At 40.0% G+C, this 16,318-nt stretch overlaps 1 protein-coding gene across 1 annotated transcript; it reads right to left on the bottom strand.

The window, feature by feature from the left end:
- Window positions 1–5,880: 5,880 nt before the first annotated feature.
- On the bottom strand, window positions 5,881–9,584 carry LOC309551023 (left-right determination factor 1-like; the record flags this gene model as incomplete). The annotated part of the gene is given in 5 exon segments (XM_082251464.1): window positions 5,881–6,220; window positions 7,397–7,636; window positions 8,526–8,769; window positions 9,124–9,437; window positions 9,439–9,584. Coding segments are annotated over 5 exon segments (1,284 nt in total).
- Window positions 9,585–16,318: the final 6,734 nt, after the last annotated feature.

Genomic DNA, 16,318 nt, shown 5'->3' with positions numbered 1-16,318 from the left:
GTACCGGTCTCCAGCCCAGAGTGCCCGAATAACTGTCTCCAGCCCATCAGAGTACCCAAGTACCTCTCTGCAGCCCATCAGTGTACCCGAGTACCTGTCACCAGCCCATCAGAGTACCCGAGTACCTGTCATCCAAGTACCTGTCTCCAGCCCTTCAGAGTACCTGAGTACCTATCTGCAGCCCATCAGGGTATCTGAGTACCTACAGTATCTGCAGCCTGTGTCCTGCCCATCAAAGTATCCGGGTACCTATCTGCAGCCCATCAGATTAACCAAGTAACTCTCTGAAGCCCATCAGAGTACCTGAGTACCTTTCTGAAGCTGATCAGTGTACCTGAGTACCTGTTTGCAGCCCATCAGAGTACTTAAGTACCTATCTGCAGCTCATCAGAGTACCTGAGTACCTATCTGCAGTCCATGCCTCCTAGATTATGTGTTGGGGTGTTTGCTTTCCAAAATGGGGTCATTTTGTCGGGGTTTCCATTGTCCTGGTGCTCCAGGGCCTTCAAAAGTGTGATAAGTTGTAATGAAATTATATGTGTAATTTATGCTCCTAGAACACCTGACGGTGCTCCTTGCATGTTGGGCCTCTGTATGTGGCTATGCTGTGACAAAGTCTCACATATGTGGTATCACCCTACTCAGGAGGAGTAGCAGAATGTATTTTGGGGTGTAATTTTTGCTATGTACATGCTATGTGTTAGAAATATCTTATAAATTGACAACTATTTCTTCTATAGAGAATTTTCTGTATGTTTGCACTATTGCTATGTGCCTTTTTTTTTCTTCATGTCACACTGTTGTTTGTTGATAAGTGACAATTTCTGTATGTCTAAAATTTTCAATAAAAATGTATTTCTGAAAAATAAATTGACAACTTTGTGTAAAAAAAAAAAAAATATGTTTTCATTTTCTTTCCACATTTTCCAAAACTTGTGGAAAAAAATGACATGTTCAAAAGACTCATTATGCCTCATGGAATATAGGTTGGGGTGTTTTTCTTTCCAAAATTGGGTAATTTTGTGGGTAATTCCATTGTCCTGGTGCTCCAGGGCCTTCAAAAGTGTGATAGGTTGTTAGGAAATTATATGTGTAATTTATGGTCCTAGAACACCTGACGGCGCTCCTTAAATGCTGGGCCTCTGTATGTGGTCAGGCTGTGTAAAAGTCTCACACATGTGGTATTGCCTCACTCAGGAGGAGTAGCAGAATGTATTTTGGGGTGTAATTGCAAGTATGCATATACTGTGTGTGAGAAACTTATTATGACAATTTTGTGTAAAAAAAAACAAATATTTCTTAATTTTCCCAAGAATTGTGGGAAAAATTACAACTTCAAAAAACTCACCATGCCTCTTACTAAATACCCTGGAATGTCTACCTTCCAAAAAGGGGTCATTTGGGGGGTATTTGTACTGTCCTGACATTTCAGGGCCTCAAGAAATGAGATTTTCAATGATTGGCACCATAGCTTGTAGACTCTATAACCTTCACATAGACTAAATAATAACCACTAATTTGGGTTATTTTTACCAAAGATATGTAGCAGTGTACATTTTGGCCCAAATTTATGAAAAAAATTACTTACTTGCAAAATTTTATAATAGAAACTAAAACAAAATGTTTTTTTTTTTTTTTCAAATTTCTCACTCTTTTTTCACTTATATCACAAAAAAATAAAAAACCAAGTGGTGATTAAATACTACCAAAAGAAAGCTCTATTTGTGTGAAAAAAATGATAACAAATTTGATTGGGTACAGTGTTGCATGACTAAGTAATTATCATTCAAAGTGTGAGAGCGCTGAAAGCTGAAAATTGGTCTGGGCAGGAAGGGGGTGTAACTGCCATGTATGGAAGTGGTTAAAGTGTATATAACCCCAGTCACTAAAATCTCAAATAAGTTTTAACATGTTAATGTAATTTCAAAAGTTTTCAGTATTTTTAAATCTACATATTTTATGAAAACAATACCTGGTGGTCCTGCCATAAAGGTCCTTGATCAGGCACTTCCTGTTATACTGTGACAATACTCTGTCCCTTTTTGCCAGCACACCATAGATCATTAAACGTCATCTAAAAAGTTTTATTGAAGAATGATCACATCACAAAGGAAAGAGTGCAACATTTTGGAGTCACGCAATCTTATCACCAGCTATTCCTGGTGAGACATCTGCTCTTCAGTGGCCTATCTAATGGGCCATGCACACTATAAGATTTTCTGAAGACTTTTTCCTTTAGACTTACCAAAACCATATAATATGAGATCAAACCTAAACAGTTTCAATTTGTATGCAATCTGGCAGGCCCTTACACTACATAGAAAAGGTAAATCTGAAGGAAATCTAACCACAAAAGTTGGATAGTGTGTATCCAGCTTAAGTGATGGCGCCATAGTTTTTATCCTTTCATAGAATAAATGTAAGATGGCTTTTTCTGCTGCATGTGAAAAAAAATTATAATAACTGTGTGGGCAACAGGGAGGCCTTTCCATTTGCCCCGGGCTACATGTTTTGTTGAATCACACCAGGGATAATTTGACATCTACTAATTACTTTTTGAGGTAGCTGGCTGAGCTGATCCCATGCTGTCTGTCCCATGGCCCAGTTTGTAAACAGATTAATTTGCTCAGGAAATGGTATGCAGCGTTCAGATTGATGGGGTGGCGTGTACAGACTTAGCATGCGGCTCCTGCTCCATTCATTCCCTGCCGGCAGCCCAGCAGCTAAGGGGGGTTATTGCTGAGATGTGGATTGTGTGTTTGTTCTGTAGATAGTAATGAGTCTGTAAGATCAAGTGTCACAATCTCTGTACCATGTATGTTCGGCAGAGTGCAAGATAACAGCTTCTCAATGCACATTGACTACTAAGTGAAAGTATTAAATTATATCTAAAAGCAACAATAAAAATTTGATGTTTTAAAGCTTTCCCATCCTAAAATGTAGTGGGTGCATTCATTTCATTTTTTAAGGTCATTTTTTTCCTTTATTTTCACCTGGGGATCCTGCCAGTAACACACTTTTTGTCCTAGGGTGGCAACACTTACATTACTGTACCCGTGGAGGAGTAGTATTTTCCCCCTTAGGGCAGGAAGTGTGTTAGGACTACAGAACACCTCCCCCTCTCCATAACATAAGGACTGAGTAGAGCGGGAAGGTGTTCTGTAGCCCTGTCCTAGCGTGACAGGGCTTCCCCCTGCAAAGATTCAGTAGTCCACAGAGCGAGCTGGGGACAATGTAATAGATAAGAGTGCAGCTCAGAGAGCACAGGAAGTTTCTAACTCACTGGATTTCTAGCAGAATCAACCATATTTTGCACTTTTGTAATGCACAATTGTAAATATTGTAAAGATTTAACAAAACACTTACAAATATATATATATATATATATTTTGTATGTGTATGTATATATATATATATATATATATATATACTATATATACCCAACCTGTATAAAAATCCACTCTACCTAAAAGGGTATGACTGCTATGATTGCCACTGTGTCCTCTCTTTAGCTAGCCGCACCAGTTCCAGATGAAATTAAAATAGTGTTTTCACCATTTTTTTCATTCTTTGTGGCATCTCAGTGCTGCTAATCTCCTGTGGCCACTTTCTGTCTACATGCACTAAAGCAATAGCTGCATGGCAATTTGTAGGGTGGGTTTTTCTGGCAGTGCAAACAGTGCACCATGCCTGAACAATGTGTGTTAGATAGCCACTTGAAGTCTCTATCTGAAGCCATTGGGAAATGGTGACAATAGAGGAGTGCAATCGGAAAATGGGGACAAAGGGTTTTCAACACAATACAGGAAGAACCTTAAGAAGGACCATCATGGCGGGATCACCAGATGTTATTTAAATGAATGATGCAGATTTCAAATTGTCCTGAACTCAAAAAGTGAAGATTTATTTATTACAGGTACTTATGTAGCGCTGTCAATTTAAGCAGCACTTTACATAAATATATATATATATATATATATATATATATATATGGTGCATTCACTTCAGTCCTTGCCCTCAAGGAGCTTACCATCTAAGGTCCTTGGCTGGTGCCCGCAGTAAGTTTTGTTGATTTTGGTACAGCGATCTCCCTACTGTGATATTTTGCTCTGACAGGCGCAGGGGGGGGGGGGGGGGGGATGGGACAGCCCCCCCTCCAACCCAACAGATAGCATTGGCAGCTTTTGATTGGATGCCGATCGGTTGCTGGCTTTCCAGCATAACCATTTGACAGAAGCCGGATGTTATGCCGCCTTCTCTACACAGTGGCCAAATGTCAGCTGCATTCTGTTGAACCGGCTAATACCAGGTGATATTCAGCCAGCGTGTATAAGCCTTAACTCACATACATACACATACTAGAACCAATTTAGACAGGAGTCAATTATCCTACCATGATGTCTATGAAGTGTGTAAGGAAACCAGACTACCAGGGGGAAACCCACATGCAAACCTCATGCAGATTTTGCTGTGGTTGGGATTTGAACCAACAACCCTACTGCTGGTAGGCAGTAGTGCTAGCCACTTAGCCACCATATATCTGCTACATTTAAAAATGTTAATTGTACCTGAGTATTGCCCTTAAAATCTGCCCTATTTCCTAAAAATTGCACTACACTTCCAGAACTATGAAGGTGCTTAGGCTCTCCTTTTTTGTAGTCTCATAGCTATATATCTGCAATGTGAGATCATTTAAGGCACTGCTACCTTCGACAGCTAATCTTAGGAGATCTAGATTCAGATTTGGTAATGACACTGTTTTGCTGCTCTCTGTTTTCCTTACTGGAGACTCTGGCATTAGGAAGCAAAGCCCTGTCTCTACCAAGATAGCGGTCCCAATACAGAGACATCGTGCAGAACAAGGCACGGTAATGGGGAAAAGATCAGCGCTGTTGGATTGCTCAGTTCTCACCCTAATGCCCGTACACACATTCCGATAATCGTACGACAAAACTCGCTTTCGACCTGATCGCACGATAATCTGATCGTTAGTACACAGCTTTCGACAGCCGTTCACGACAGTTCATCCAACAAAACCTGAAGGGACAAACAGAAAAACTTCTGTCGTACGACAGCCTCGCGAACGACAATAGTTTCATCAGTACACTATGTGTCCGCTAAAAATCGATCGACAAAGACCGCACATGCTCAGAAACACTAAAATAGCACGGAAAAAGCCTGGCTGCCATTGTTTTTTTTTTTGCACCATCTGATACGTAGCTAAGCAACCAGGAAGCTTTTCCCGAATCGTACAACAAAAATCATACGGTTAGTACGCATTGTTGAATTCGATGTTAGTATCTTGCAACAATATGCGAACGATAAGTCGTCCGATTATCTGAACCTGTGTACGGGGCATTAGAGAGTGCTGAGGACAGATGCAGCATCGCTTCAATGCTGCATCCACCAGGGTTAGCATCATTTCAAAAAACAAAACAAACCCATTCTTCTCTTTTATCCATGTTTAACCAAAAGTATTTATAAGTTATTGTAAATCATTTTCTCAGAGAACAGAATATTTAATAAAAAAACTTTTTGATAAAGTTGTTTATTTTTGTGTTTCATCCAGAACTCAAAGATTTATGTTAAAAAAGATCATATAATAGAAATAGAAATTACAAAATTCCCTCTGCCAACCATCAGCGGCACCAGAGGGAGATAAATATACATGTGATATTTACAGGTAAGTGCTTCTACATGGCTATCACTGACATTTCTAAAATATTTCATTCAGATTACGACTGTCCATTCACTGGGTATCTTTACCGGCAAAGTTTTGCTGGGCGCGAAACAGTTCAGCATGCAGCTGCGCAGCAAACGTCGTCAAGTGCTGAAGAAAGCAGCACACCAGAGTCCAAGAGTCCTTCTTCCCACCCCACTTTAGATGATGGAAATGTTGTCTGCGGTGCACCCACACCTCTCAACGATCATATTAGGAAACTCAGCTACTTCTATTTCTGTATAGTCACCCTTTTTGACCAGGTACATGACAGGTAAAGGGGAACTCTCCACCACAGCACAGGTCCTCTCTCCATAGTGATACTTGAGGGCATGTGAATGAGGCTGCTTACACGCCCCGGTGCAGCGGAAAGCATTGTACCCAGCAGGCTCTATGATCCAGTACTGGGTCCATGTCAGCTCTCGGAAGTTGATGAAATATTCTTCCCTGCAGCAGATATTGTCCTTTTTTCCTCCAGGGGCTGAACAGTCTCCACGGGCACTAAAAAAAAAAATTAAACACAACTGTAAAAACCATGATCCAAAAAACACATAATATTAGATTATCTAGGGTACAGATTTGTGACACCAGGGAAGTTTTGTGCAGGAACCAAATAAGGAGTGAAATCTGCATTCTGAAAATTGCATTGTGAATCTGAATGGTTAGAATTATTGCTAAGGAGACCTTGTGTAGAAGAGTTAGAACTGTAGTCAGGTTTTACTGCTGTCGGTGGCCTCATTAGGGAGATTTCCCCTGACTTCCTGTCCTGTGACAATAAACTCTTCCCATTGTAGATTCCCCTAACTTCCTGTCCAAGTATTTTTTCCACCAGGAGGTGAAAATCCTGCTATATCCTTTTGGGACTCAAGCAGCAGTGAAAACCTTAGAGGTTTCATCCCAAAGGATATAGCAGGATTTTCACTTTAATAATGCAAACCTCAGCTGACTTTATGTACTCACTATGTACAGATATTTACTGGCAATATATTTTGCTTAAAAATGCATGCATGTATTACATAAAATTAATAAAAATGTAAAAAGAGCCAAAATCTAAAGACTAAACTAGCTTTGTCCTGGAAAAAAAAGGCTGTTTTTTTATCCAAAAATAAACAAAGACCACGGGGAGAAGAGGTTGACTTTGAATTTTAAAATTAAATAAATATTTGTACCATTTGACTAAAATCAATTTATGTTTGATGACTTTGTTATTTATTCCTATAATTCCTCAATTTTTATGTGTGATTTTTATTTTTTTTCTATTGTATTGGAGCCTTTTGTACCATTGCTAGTTATGATAAATATAATTACATACCTTTAATTATGTATTCATGAATGTTGAACTGCAATAATTTTTGTCTTATTTATATGTGTCTTAAGTTTTAAAGCTTTGTATACATGGACTAAAGGCAAAAGTATACAATGTCAGGCTTATCAAAGTGTGGCTGAGGATTTTACAATAATTTTTATCATCTAGTGCAAGGTAAAGACAACTTCACCAAGTGGTTTCCTAGCTCAATGCATCAACAATCAAAGAGCAGTTGGTGAAAGCCAGAAGAGTGCAAAAATGCTCCCTTTGTACCCTTTTGCTTACAACTTCTAGATATTTTAGGTGTGCTAGAATTGCTTGATAAAATAAATATGTTATAACAATAATATTAGAATTCGAGCTGTACCTACCCATGCTCATCGAGGTTGAGAGTGTACAGGACCAGTTCAGGTTTGCCCACAATGTTGTCGGCAGGATTCTGGGCAGTAAATCGAACCAACTTTGCCATTTCTGCAGCGAAGTTGCCATGTCTCTCTCCATCTACTCTGATCTCCAAGTGCATATTTGACTGTCCGCTACTTCTCAACCAATAATGTACAGCATTCGTCACATCAAAACTTCTCCAACCAGACTCCATGATAGGTACCAGCCTGCATAAAGAATGCAAATTTAAATATCAGACATGAATAAAAAAAGAAAGATGATATGATGATATTTATAGGCACACCTTGGAGCCATGACTGAGGATGTCGAAGCATTTCTTAGCAGCGATGTTCCAGAACACAAAAGCTAAAACTGTCAACTGAATCATATTTTCTATATGCATGTAAGTTCCTGCAAAGGCATTAATTTACCTCTGTGCAGCCTGATTTTCTGGTAATGCCCTAAGGATATGTACTTATTTAAAATAATATACATTATAAAAAGGTAATTTATACACAATATAGTATTTTTTGTTTAAAATCACTCAATAAAATAACTCAAAAAGCACATCCAGTACATCATCCAGTTTTTTAGCAAAATAAAAAACCTAGTGGGCTTCCATTTCAGACCTCTTTTTGAAAATATTAGTTGCCTCTTTTTTATGCTTATCTACTCGCTTTAATATTTGTTTAATCCTAGACATAGAACAAGATTGCAGATTAGGAGAGGAAAGTTCTAAGTCTTGATCTGCATACCTGCTCCAGGTCATTGACTCAAAGAATGAAAGAAAGCGAGAGGGCCAGGAGGCCATTCAAGCAAGTAGAATTTTTTTTTATTCGAGGTCAGCAAGGTGTCCATAATTCCCTTTAGGAAATTTTTCTTTAAAAAATCACTTTGTTTGGATTCAACAAAATTTGGAATTTTAAGATAATTTTCTCTCACCAACAGTTTAGATGTATAGAATATTCCATCAAGAGAAATAAACATAGTAATAGAGGCACAAATCTTATGGGTCAGATGCTGAAGCTCTTGAGCACTTATACCAAAGCATACATAAAACAGATGTGTATTTAGTTAAAAAAAAAGTCTACTTTTAATGGCTAGGGTTTGCAGTACCTGGAATCCACAAGTGAGGTCCTATTGCTTCCGTCGCTTAAAACCTCCACAAAGTAGACGCTGACTCTTGCATTGTTGACTGGCCTTTGCAAGCGTCTGTCAGGTATACCCCTAATGGTAGGGGGCAGTTTAAAGAGCTTCAATTCAGCCATGGTGACCTCACTGTTTTGGGGGACCCTGGACTCCATGCCAAAAACCAGGGTCTGCTTGGTGGAGTCGGCGTACACCACTTCTCCAGAAATATCTGACAAAAAAGAAAAACACAGAACCAAAAATGATTAGCATCTTCAGAAAATGTTATTGGAGATGTTTATCAGTCAGGGAGGAGCAACTAATGATTTTGCCATCACTAGGGTGTTTGCATAAGAATATGCTATCTTCAACAAGCCTTAGAGAAGATGAAAAGATATTGGACCGTGCATAACAATATCCCAATTTGTGTACTGTAATGGTTTCCAGACTGTAAACAGCAATTGCTGTTGAACTGTGACTCACACTACTGCAATATATACAATATTTTAGATATTTTACATATATTTCCCCTCTCTATACTGAAATATTTTGCAGTTATCAATAAATATGGCATGAGGTACCTTACCTGCATTTCCTGTGATTCCTCTGAGAATGCCAGCTAGGCTGGGAAGGGACCTCCTTTTCCTCTCCTTATGCTTGTTGAGCATTGACATGTACTTGGCCTGGATGTGTCTGGGGACCACTAGGTTCTCAGTGTCCCGTTTGGTCAGCCTGGGGACCTCAGGCAGGTTAAGTTTCTTCAGCAGGGCTTCCCTAATGTCTTCAGGAGTAAATCCACTGCTGGTTGAAAAGAGCAAGGCACTGAGAAGCCAGCTCAGTCTGATGAGGATCTTAGGGTTCATCTTTCTTGAAGCTAAGAAGAAACGTCCAATAAGGAGAGGGAACGGGATGTGTAAAGCCCTTGCTCACTGCAAGCTGTCTGATGTGGCCCTCTGAGTGTCCTCCTTTTAAAGAGAAGTGCCAGGACCACCTGCTAAGCAAGCCAATAATGCAAACTAGGGAACAACAGGAGAACATCACTACCATTAGGAGTCTGACACATTTTAGACAAGATAAACACTAATAACAACTGCCACTTTAACCCATTCTGTTCATTTATACATTTAACACAATGCTGGTCCACCTATATGATTTTTAAAATTTTCAAACTTTGGACTTTTTTATTTTTGAATTTACTAGTTATGTTATATATAAATGTATTGCTTAGAGTAAAAATCTGTTCTTTGAAATACATTTAGATTTGTGATTGCACTTTGAAAAAACATCTTCTAGATCATAATTGACACTAGCATCAGGACTTTGTTAAAAAAAAGAAGAAAAAACTGACTTTGTGCAAAAAAAATCTAAGAATTTAAGCTTTGAGAGAAGTGGGGCTACTCATGCCGGAATTGGTAAAACTCTAGATAATTTCTGCTTTATATTAAAATTAAATAAAATATTTATCTATATAGGGTAAAAATGTAGTGGGCAATTTACATGACAGTGACGTTTTATGCAGTTGAAAATATGACAGTATATGTTAAAATTAATAATTTCAGAAAAATACAGAAAAAGGAAAATAAATTATTAAAAAGGATATACTGTATATATATATATATATATATATATATATATGTATATGTATATATATATATATATATATACTGTATATTAATTTTGCCCTTTTTATAATGTGTCTGTTGTGTTTTACCTTGTTTTAACTACACATCCAGTAATAACTTATTACATAAATATTTTCTTTGGGATCAGGGGAACATATGTTTTCTGCAGTTATTACCTGCATATATAAGGAGATGAAAGAGAGAGGGGAGGATGAGGAAAAGATAATTAGAGATCTATTAATTTAGTTGGTCATTAAAGGTCTCATTTAGAAGTAGTAAAGACCAAAGAAAAACTCAGCTGTAAAGAACATACAGTATTATATGTAAATGTGTTTTTGTGGCACATCACGAATATCTTGTGGAGATTTTACGAGGCCTTTTGATAAAAGTGTTAAAGATTATGTTGCATTAAGGGATTTAAACACAATAGACATTTCCTGCATTTCCAGCTACTGTGGCTTACTGTATAGACAGATATGTACAGTATAGAATTTTATTTCTTGGGTTATAGCTATCCCCCTGAATCCAGAAGGTCCAAGTGGCCATTTGCCATTGTCTTATAGTTAATACTTGATATAGCCCAGACTGCTAGGCAAGGTGTTAATTCCCAGAGGGGGACCTAGGAAGTATATAATTTCCACAGCTGGGAAGTGGATGAACTGACTGGCATGTTAGTGATAAATCAATTTTTATTTACCCCTCTCTGTCCCAATACGTGATATACATCTTGGCCATTTGCTGCTGTCTGCTGGCTGATCTAATAGTCAGTATATTAGAGGCAAGTCTATATATAGCATAAGGCCTGGTTAACACCTATGCAGCTTGCTTTTGATCCGTTTCTGGGATCCTCTTTGTGGTGCATTTTGCGTTTTTCCACATGCGTTTTTGACATGCTTGGATTTTTTTTTAATGCATTTTTTTTGCAAATTAATTGTTGGGCAGATTAAAAAACACAAAACGCATCAAAAACACTTAGATTTATTAAACCAAAAAGCACAATTTTACATTTAAAAAAATTCCTGAGCCTTTTCAAAAGCAGAGTGGTTGAAAAAAGCATAAATGTCAGTGTATTCCCATAGAAAACCATGCTAAATGGACTGTAGTGCGTTTCTGCAAAAAGCACCAAAAAACACATAGGTGTGAACCAGGCCTAAAAGATACTATTTGCTTCTTGAATAATACTACACTAATTGAAGCTACATTGAAATCCTGAAAACATTTTTACAAATATTTGTAATAATATTATTTATGAAAATAATTGCAACTCTTATAGTTATTGTGGAAGCCAAATACATAAAAAAATGTAATTTATCCAAGAATTTAATCATTCATCCAGGCAGCAAAAAATTTGATTTTTTACTTACTGTAAAATCCATTTCTATGAGTTCATCGATGGACACAGCGCTCCATAAATCATAACTAGTGGGTTATATTGCCTCCTCCAGGAGTAGGACTAGGCAGAACAAAAAAACCCCTGGCTACGCCCATGGGGCACCCTCAGCTGGTATATAACCCCCCTTTCTTTGCTCTAGGTAATCAGTTTAGTAGCAAGCAGTATTACAAGTATCAAAACGCCATAGAGGGGTGGGTGCTGTGTCTGTCGATGAACTCAGAGAAATGGATTTTATGGTAAGTACAAAAATCCCATTTTCTCTTTCGTTCATCGACAGACACAGCGCTCCATTAATCATATCTAGTGGGACGTCCAAAAGCAGTGCCAAAAAGAAAATGAGGGGTGGGGAAAATAGCCCAAGGCTAAACATAAGAGCCCTTAACCAGGACACAGGAGCCCTAACCGGGTCACAGGAGCCTATCTGAAAAATAAAGGTTTAAAGAAAAAACACCCCTCAAGAGGGATCAGCCCCTCTTAAACAGCAGCCTGCAAAACTTTGCGGCCAAAAGAAACATCTGTAGATGCCAAATTATCTACTTTATAGAATTTTGTAAAGGTGTGCACAGACAACCAAGTGGCCGCCTTGCAAATTTGCAATACTGAAGCCTGATGACGGAAGGCCCAAGAAGCACTCAGCGCCCGAGTAGAATGCGCAGTGACAGGGAAAAGTGGAACCTGACCTTTAATGGAATAGGCCTAAGTCACCATCTGTCTGATCTATCTGGAGATGGTAGCCAAAGAAGCAGCCAGCCTTTTTCTTGGTCCGTTCATAACCACAAAAAGCGAGTCTGACCTCCAAAAAGACCCAGTAGCTGCCAGATACACCCAAATCGCACAAGCCACATCCAAGATATGCAAAGCAAATTACTTGGGATGAGCCAGCTTGGGACACATGGAAGGCAACACAATGTCCTCATTCAAATGAAAGTCAGAGACATTTTTGGGCAGGAATGATGGACAGGGACAAAGCACACTTTATCCCTATAGACCACTAAATAGGGACTGCGACAGGATAATGCTGCCAATTCCAATACCCTGCGGACCCAGGTAATAGCCACCAATAATGTCACCTTCTGGGATAAGGTAGGCAAGGGAATCTCCCGAATATTCTCAAATGGAGGTTTCTGGAGAACTGAAAGTACTAAATTTAAATCCCATGGCAGCAAAAGAGACCGTTCAGGTGGAGCCACATGTCGAACCCCCTGAATGAAGGTACGAACTAAAGAGTGCATGGCTAGGGGTCGCCGAAAGAAGATTCCCAAGGCAGACACCTTGCCCTTGATGGTACTCAAGGCCAACTTCTAATCAACGTCCTGTTGAAGAAAGGTTAAGATCCGAGCCACAGAAAAGGATCGAGGATGAGCGCCAATCGACTCATACCAAGAAATGTACACTTTCCATGTACAATGGTATATTTTGCTGGAAGACGACTTCCTCACCTTCACCATATTAGGGATCACTGATCCAGACACACCTCTATTCCTCAGTACCTGGCTTTCAATGGCTAAGCCATTAAAAACAGCGACTGTAAAGCAGGATGGTAGATCAGCCCTTGGGACAACTGGTCTTCTCTGAGAGGAAGCTCCCAAGGGACGTTTACAGCCACCAGGATGATTGGAAGATCCTCGCTCTTGATTCCTTGCAGGAACTGTGGAAGAAGCATTAGCCGAGGATGAAATTGGCCTTACCATGGCCCTTGGACACCTGCGGCATCTGTCAGAGGACCCCGTGACCCCGGTATCCTCCTGTAGAGCCGAACTTGCTTAAAGAACTGCATCTAAGACTGTGCAAACAGAACTATCTTGAAGGTGGATACCACCAGACTCAGAACCTGTATGCAAATTGGGAGAGAGAACTATCTGTGTGACAGCAGCCGGTGAATCATGGCCTGTGGTCCCTGAAGTTTGTGCAGAGGAAGGACAACCCTGGTCAGAAATAGAATCAGGTGCAGCCTGGCTGGGCTGGGGAGACCACTGGATCTAGATTATCCAGTCCGTCGCCCAGCCCGGCAGTTGCTTGTAGATCTCACGGGGAAAAAAACAGACTAGACAGATTTAAACTGATTACCTAGAGCAGAGAGGGGGTTATATACCAGCTGAGGACAGGTTTTATTTGTTCTGCCTAGTCCTACTCCTGGAGGAGGCAATATAACCCACATAACTCACGGCTGCCCCATGCATCGGAGTCCCCGCTGCCGAATGATGGCAGGAGCGCGCCGCCTAGCTGCCGGCACGTGACCGACGTAGCCCTACGTCGTTTCGCGCAGGAGGGCCAGCCTGCGTCAGTATTAATGCGGTGGGCAGTCCGAAACCGGATAATGCACCATAGGTTTTTGGGGCTTCTGAGAGAAGCAAAAACAATAAGCCTTTATATGTACTGCATTTTTGTTGACAACTTAACCAACAACTCCTGTGCTGCAAGGCAACTAAGCAAAGCATTTCATCACTGTGGTGTCTTTGGTGTCATGAAAGGCTGTAGAGGATCTTACATCAGGCTGCTGTGAAAATACATGTACAATTGCATTCTTAATATATTACCTCTTCTGAAGCGAAGGGCTGTTTTTTTTCCCATGGGGATCTATTCATGCTTGGACACACAATATACTTCTGTACATGGTACCAAAAACACACATAAACGGCTGATTTATTATAGAACGTCACCAAACTACCAACGCTGTTTGGTCTACCATATTCCTGTGTATTCATGTTTCTCTGATTGACATTAAAGAGAACCCAAGAGCAGCAAAAACACCTTTGAAGTGACAATCAGTGAAGGAGGAGACCAGTTTTTACTAATGTATGAGATCAAAGCTTAACTGATGTTATCTGTGATTATCAGGACCTGGAACAGCTCATTCCTGCCTGAAGCACTTCAGGCATTATATCATTTTTATTATTAATATTATTATCCAAATGAAAATTAATAGCACACAATTCATGTATAGTATCTCACAAAAGTGAGTACACCCCTCACATTTTTGTAAATATTTTATTATATCTTTTCATGTGACAACACTGAAGAAATTACACTTTGCTACAATGTAAAGTAGTGAGTGTACAGCTTGTATAACAGTGTAAATGTGCTGTCCCCTCAAAATAACTAAACACACAGCCATTAATGTCTAAACCGCTGGCAACAAAAGTGAGTACACCCCTAAGTGAAAATGTCCAAATTGGACCCAATTAGACATATTCCCTCCGCCGTGTCATGTGACTCATTCGTGTTTCAGGTGTAAATGGAGAGCAGGTGTGTTAAATTTGGTTATATTGCTCTCACTCTCTCACTGGAAGTTCAACATGGCACCTCATGGCAAAGAACTCTCTGAGGATCTGAAAAAAAGAATTGTTGCTCTACATAAAGATGGCCCAGGCTATAAGAAGATTGCCAAGACCCTGAAACTGAGCTGCAGCACGGTGGCCAAGACCCTACAGAGGTTTAACAGGACAGGTTCCACTCAGAACAGGCCTCGCCATGGTCGACCAAAAAAGATGAGTGCACATGCTCAGAGTCATATTCACAGGTTGTCTTTGGAAAATAGATGTATGAGTGCTGTCAGCATTGCTGCAGAGGTTGAAGGGGTGGGGGGTCAGCCTGTCAGTGCTCAGACCATACGCCGCATACTGCATCAAAGTGGTCTGCATGGCTTTAGTCCCAGAAGGAAGCCTCTTCTAAAGATGATGCCCGCAAACAGTTTGCTTAAGACAAGCAGACTAAGGACATGGATTACTGGAACCATGTCCTGTGGTCTGATGAGACCAAGATAAACTTATTTGGTTCAGATGGTGTCAAGCGTGTGTGGCCAGAACCAGGTGAGGAGCACGACGACAAGTGTGTCTTGCCTACAGTCAAGCATGGTGGTGGGAGTGTTATGGTCTGGGACTGCATGAGTGCTTCAGACACTGGGGAGATACAGTTCATTGAGGGAACCATGAATGCCAACATTTATTGTGACATACTGAAGTAGAGCATGATCTCCTCCCTTCAGGGACTGGGCCGCAGGGCAGTATTCCAACATGATAACGACCCCAAACACACCTCCAAGACGACCACTGCCTTGTTAAAGAATCTGAGGGTAAAGGTGATGGACTGGCCAAACATGTCTCGAGACCTAAACCCTATTGGGCATCTGTGGGGCATCCTCAAATGGAAGGTGGAGGAGCGCAAGGTCTCTAACATCCACCAGCTCTGTGATGTCGTCATGGAGGAGTGGAAGAGGAATCCAGTGGCAACCTGTGAAGCTCTGGTGAACTCCATGCCCAAGAGGGTTAAGGCAGTGCTGGAAAATCATGGTGGCCACACAAAATATTGACACTTTTGGCCCCATTTGGACATTTTGACTTAGGGGTGTACTCACTTTTGTTGCCAGCGATTTAGACATTAATGGCTGTGTGTTGAGTTATTTTGAGGGGACAGAGAATTTACACTGATGTACAAGCTGTACACTCACTACTTTATAGCAAAGTGTAATTTCTTCAGTGTTGTCACATGAAAAGATATAATAGAATATTTACAAAAATGTGAGGGGTGTACTCACTTTTGTGAGATACTGTAACTGTTATTTTTTTAATCCATATACTGTAGGTATACAGTTTTTTTGTATAATTTATGCATTGATATGCAATTCCCATATTTTACACGTTTTGGCAGATTGAGAACAACAGTAAAATTGAAATCACATCAAGCTATATTTGAAGGTTTAACTAAAGGCAAAACTTTTCTTTGAATTGGAGAGTGATTAGAACTATCAGGTTTGTATTGTTGTCTGT

This window comes from Pelophylax lessonae (assembly GCF_965119305.1).
Source record: "Pelophylax lessonae genome assembly, chromosome: 3".
Taxonomy (NCBI): Eukaryota; Metazoa; Chordata; class Amphibia; order Anura; family Ranidae; genus Pelophylax; species Pelophylax lessonae.
This window is presented reverse-complemented; position numbering and strand designations above follow the sequence as displayed.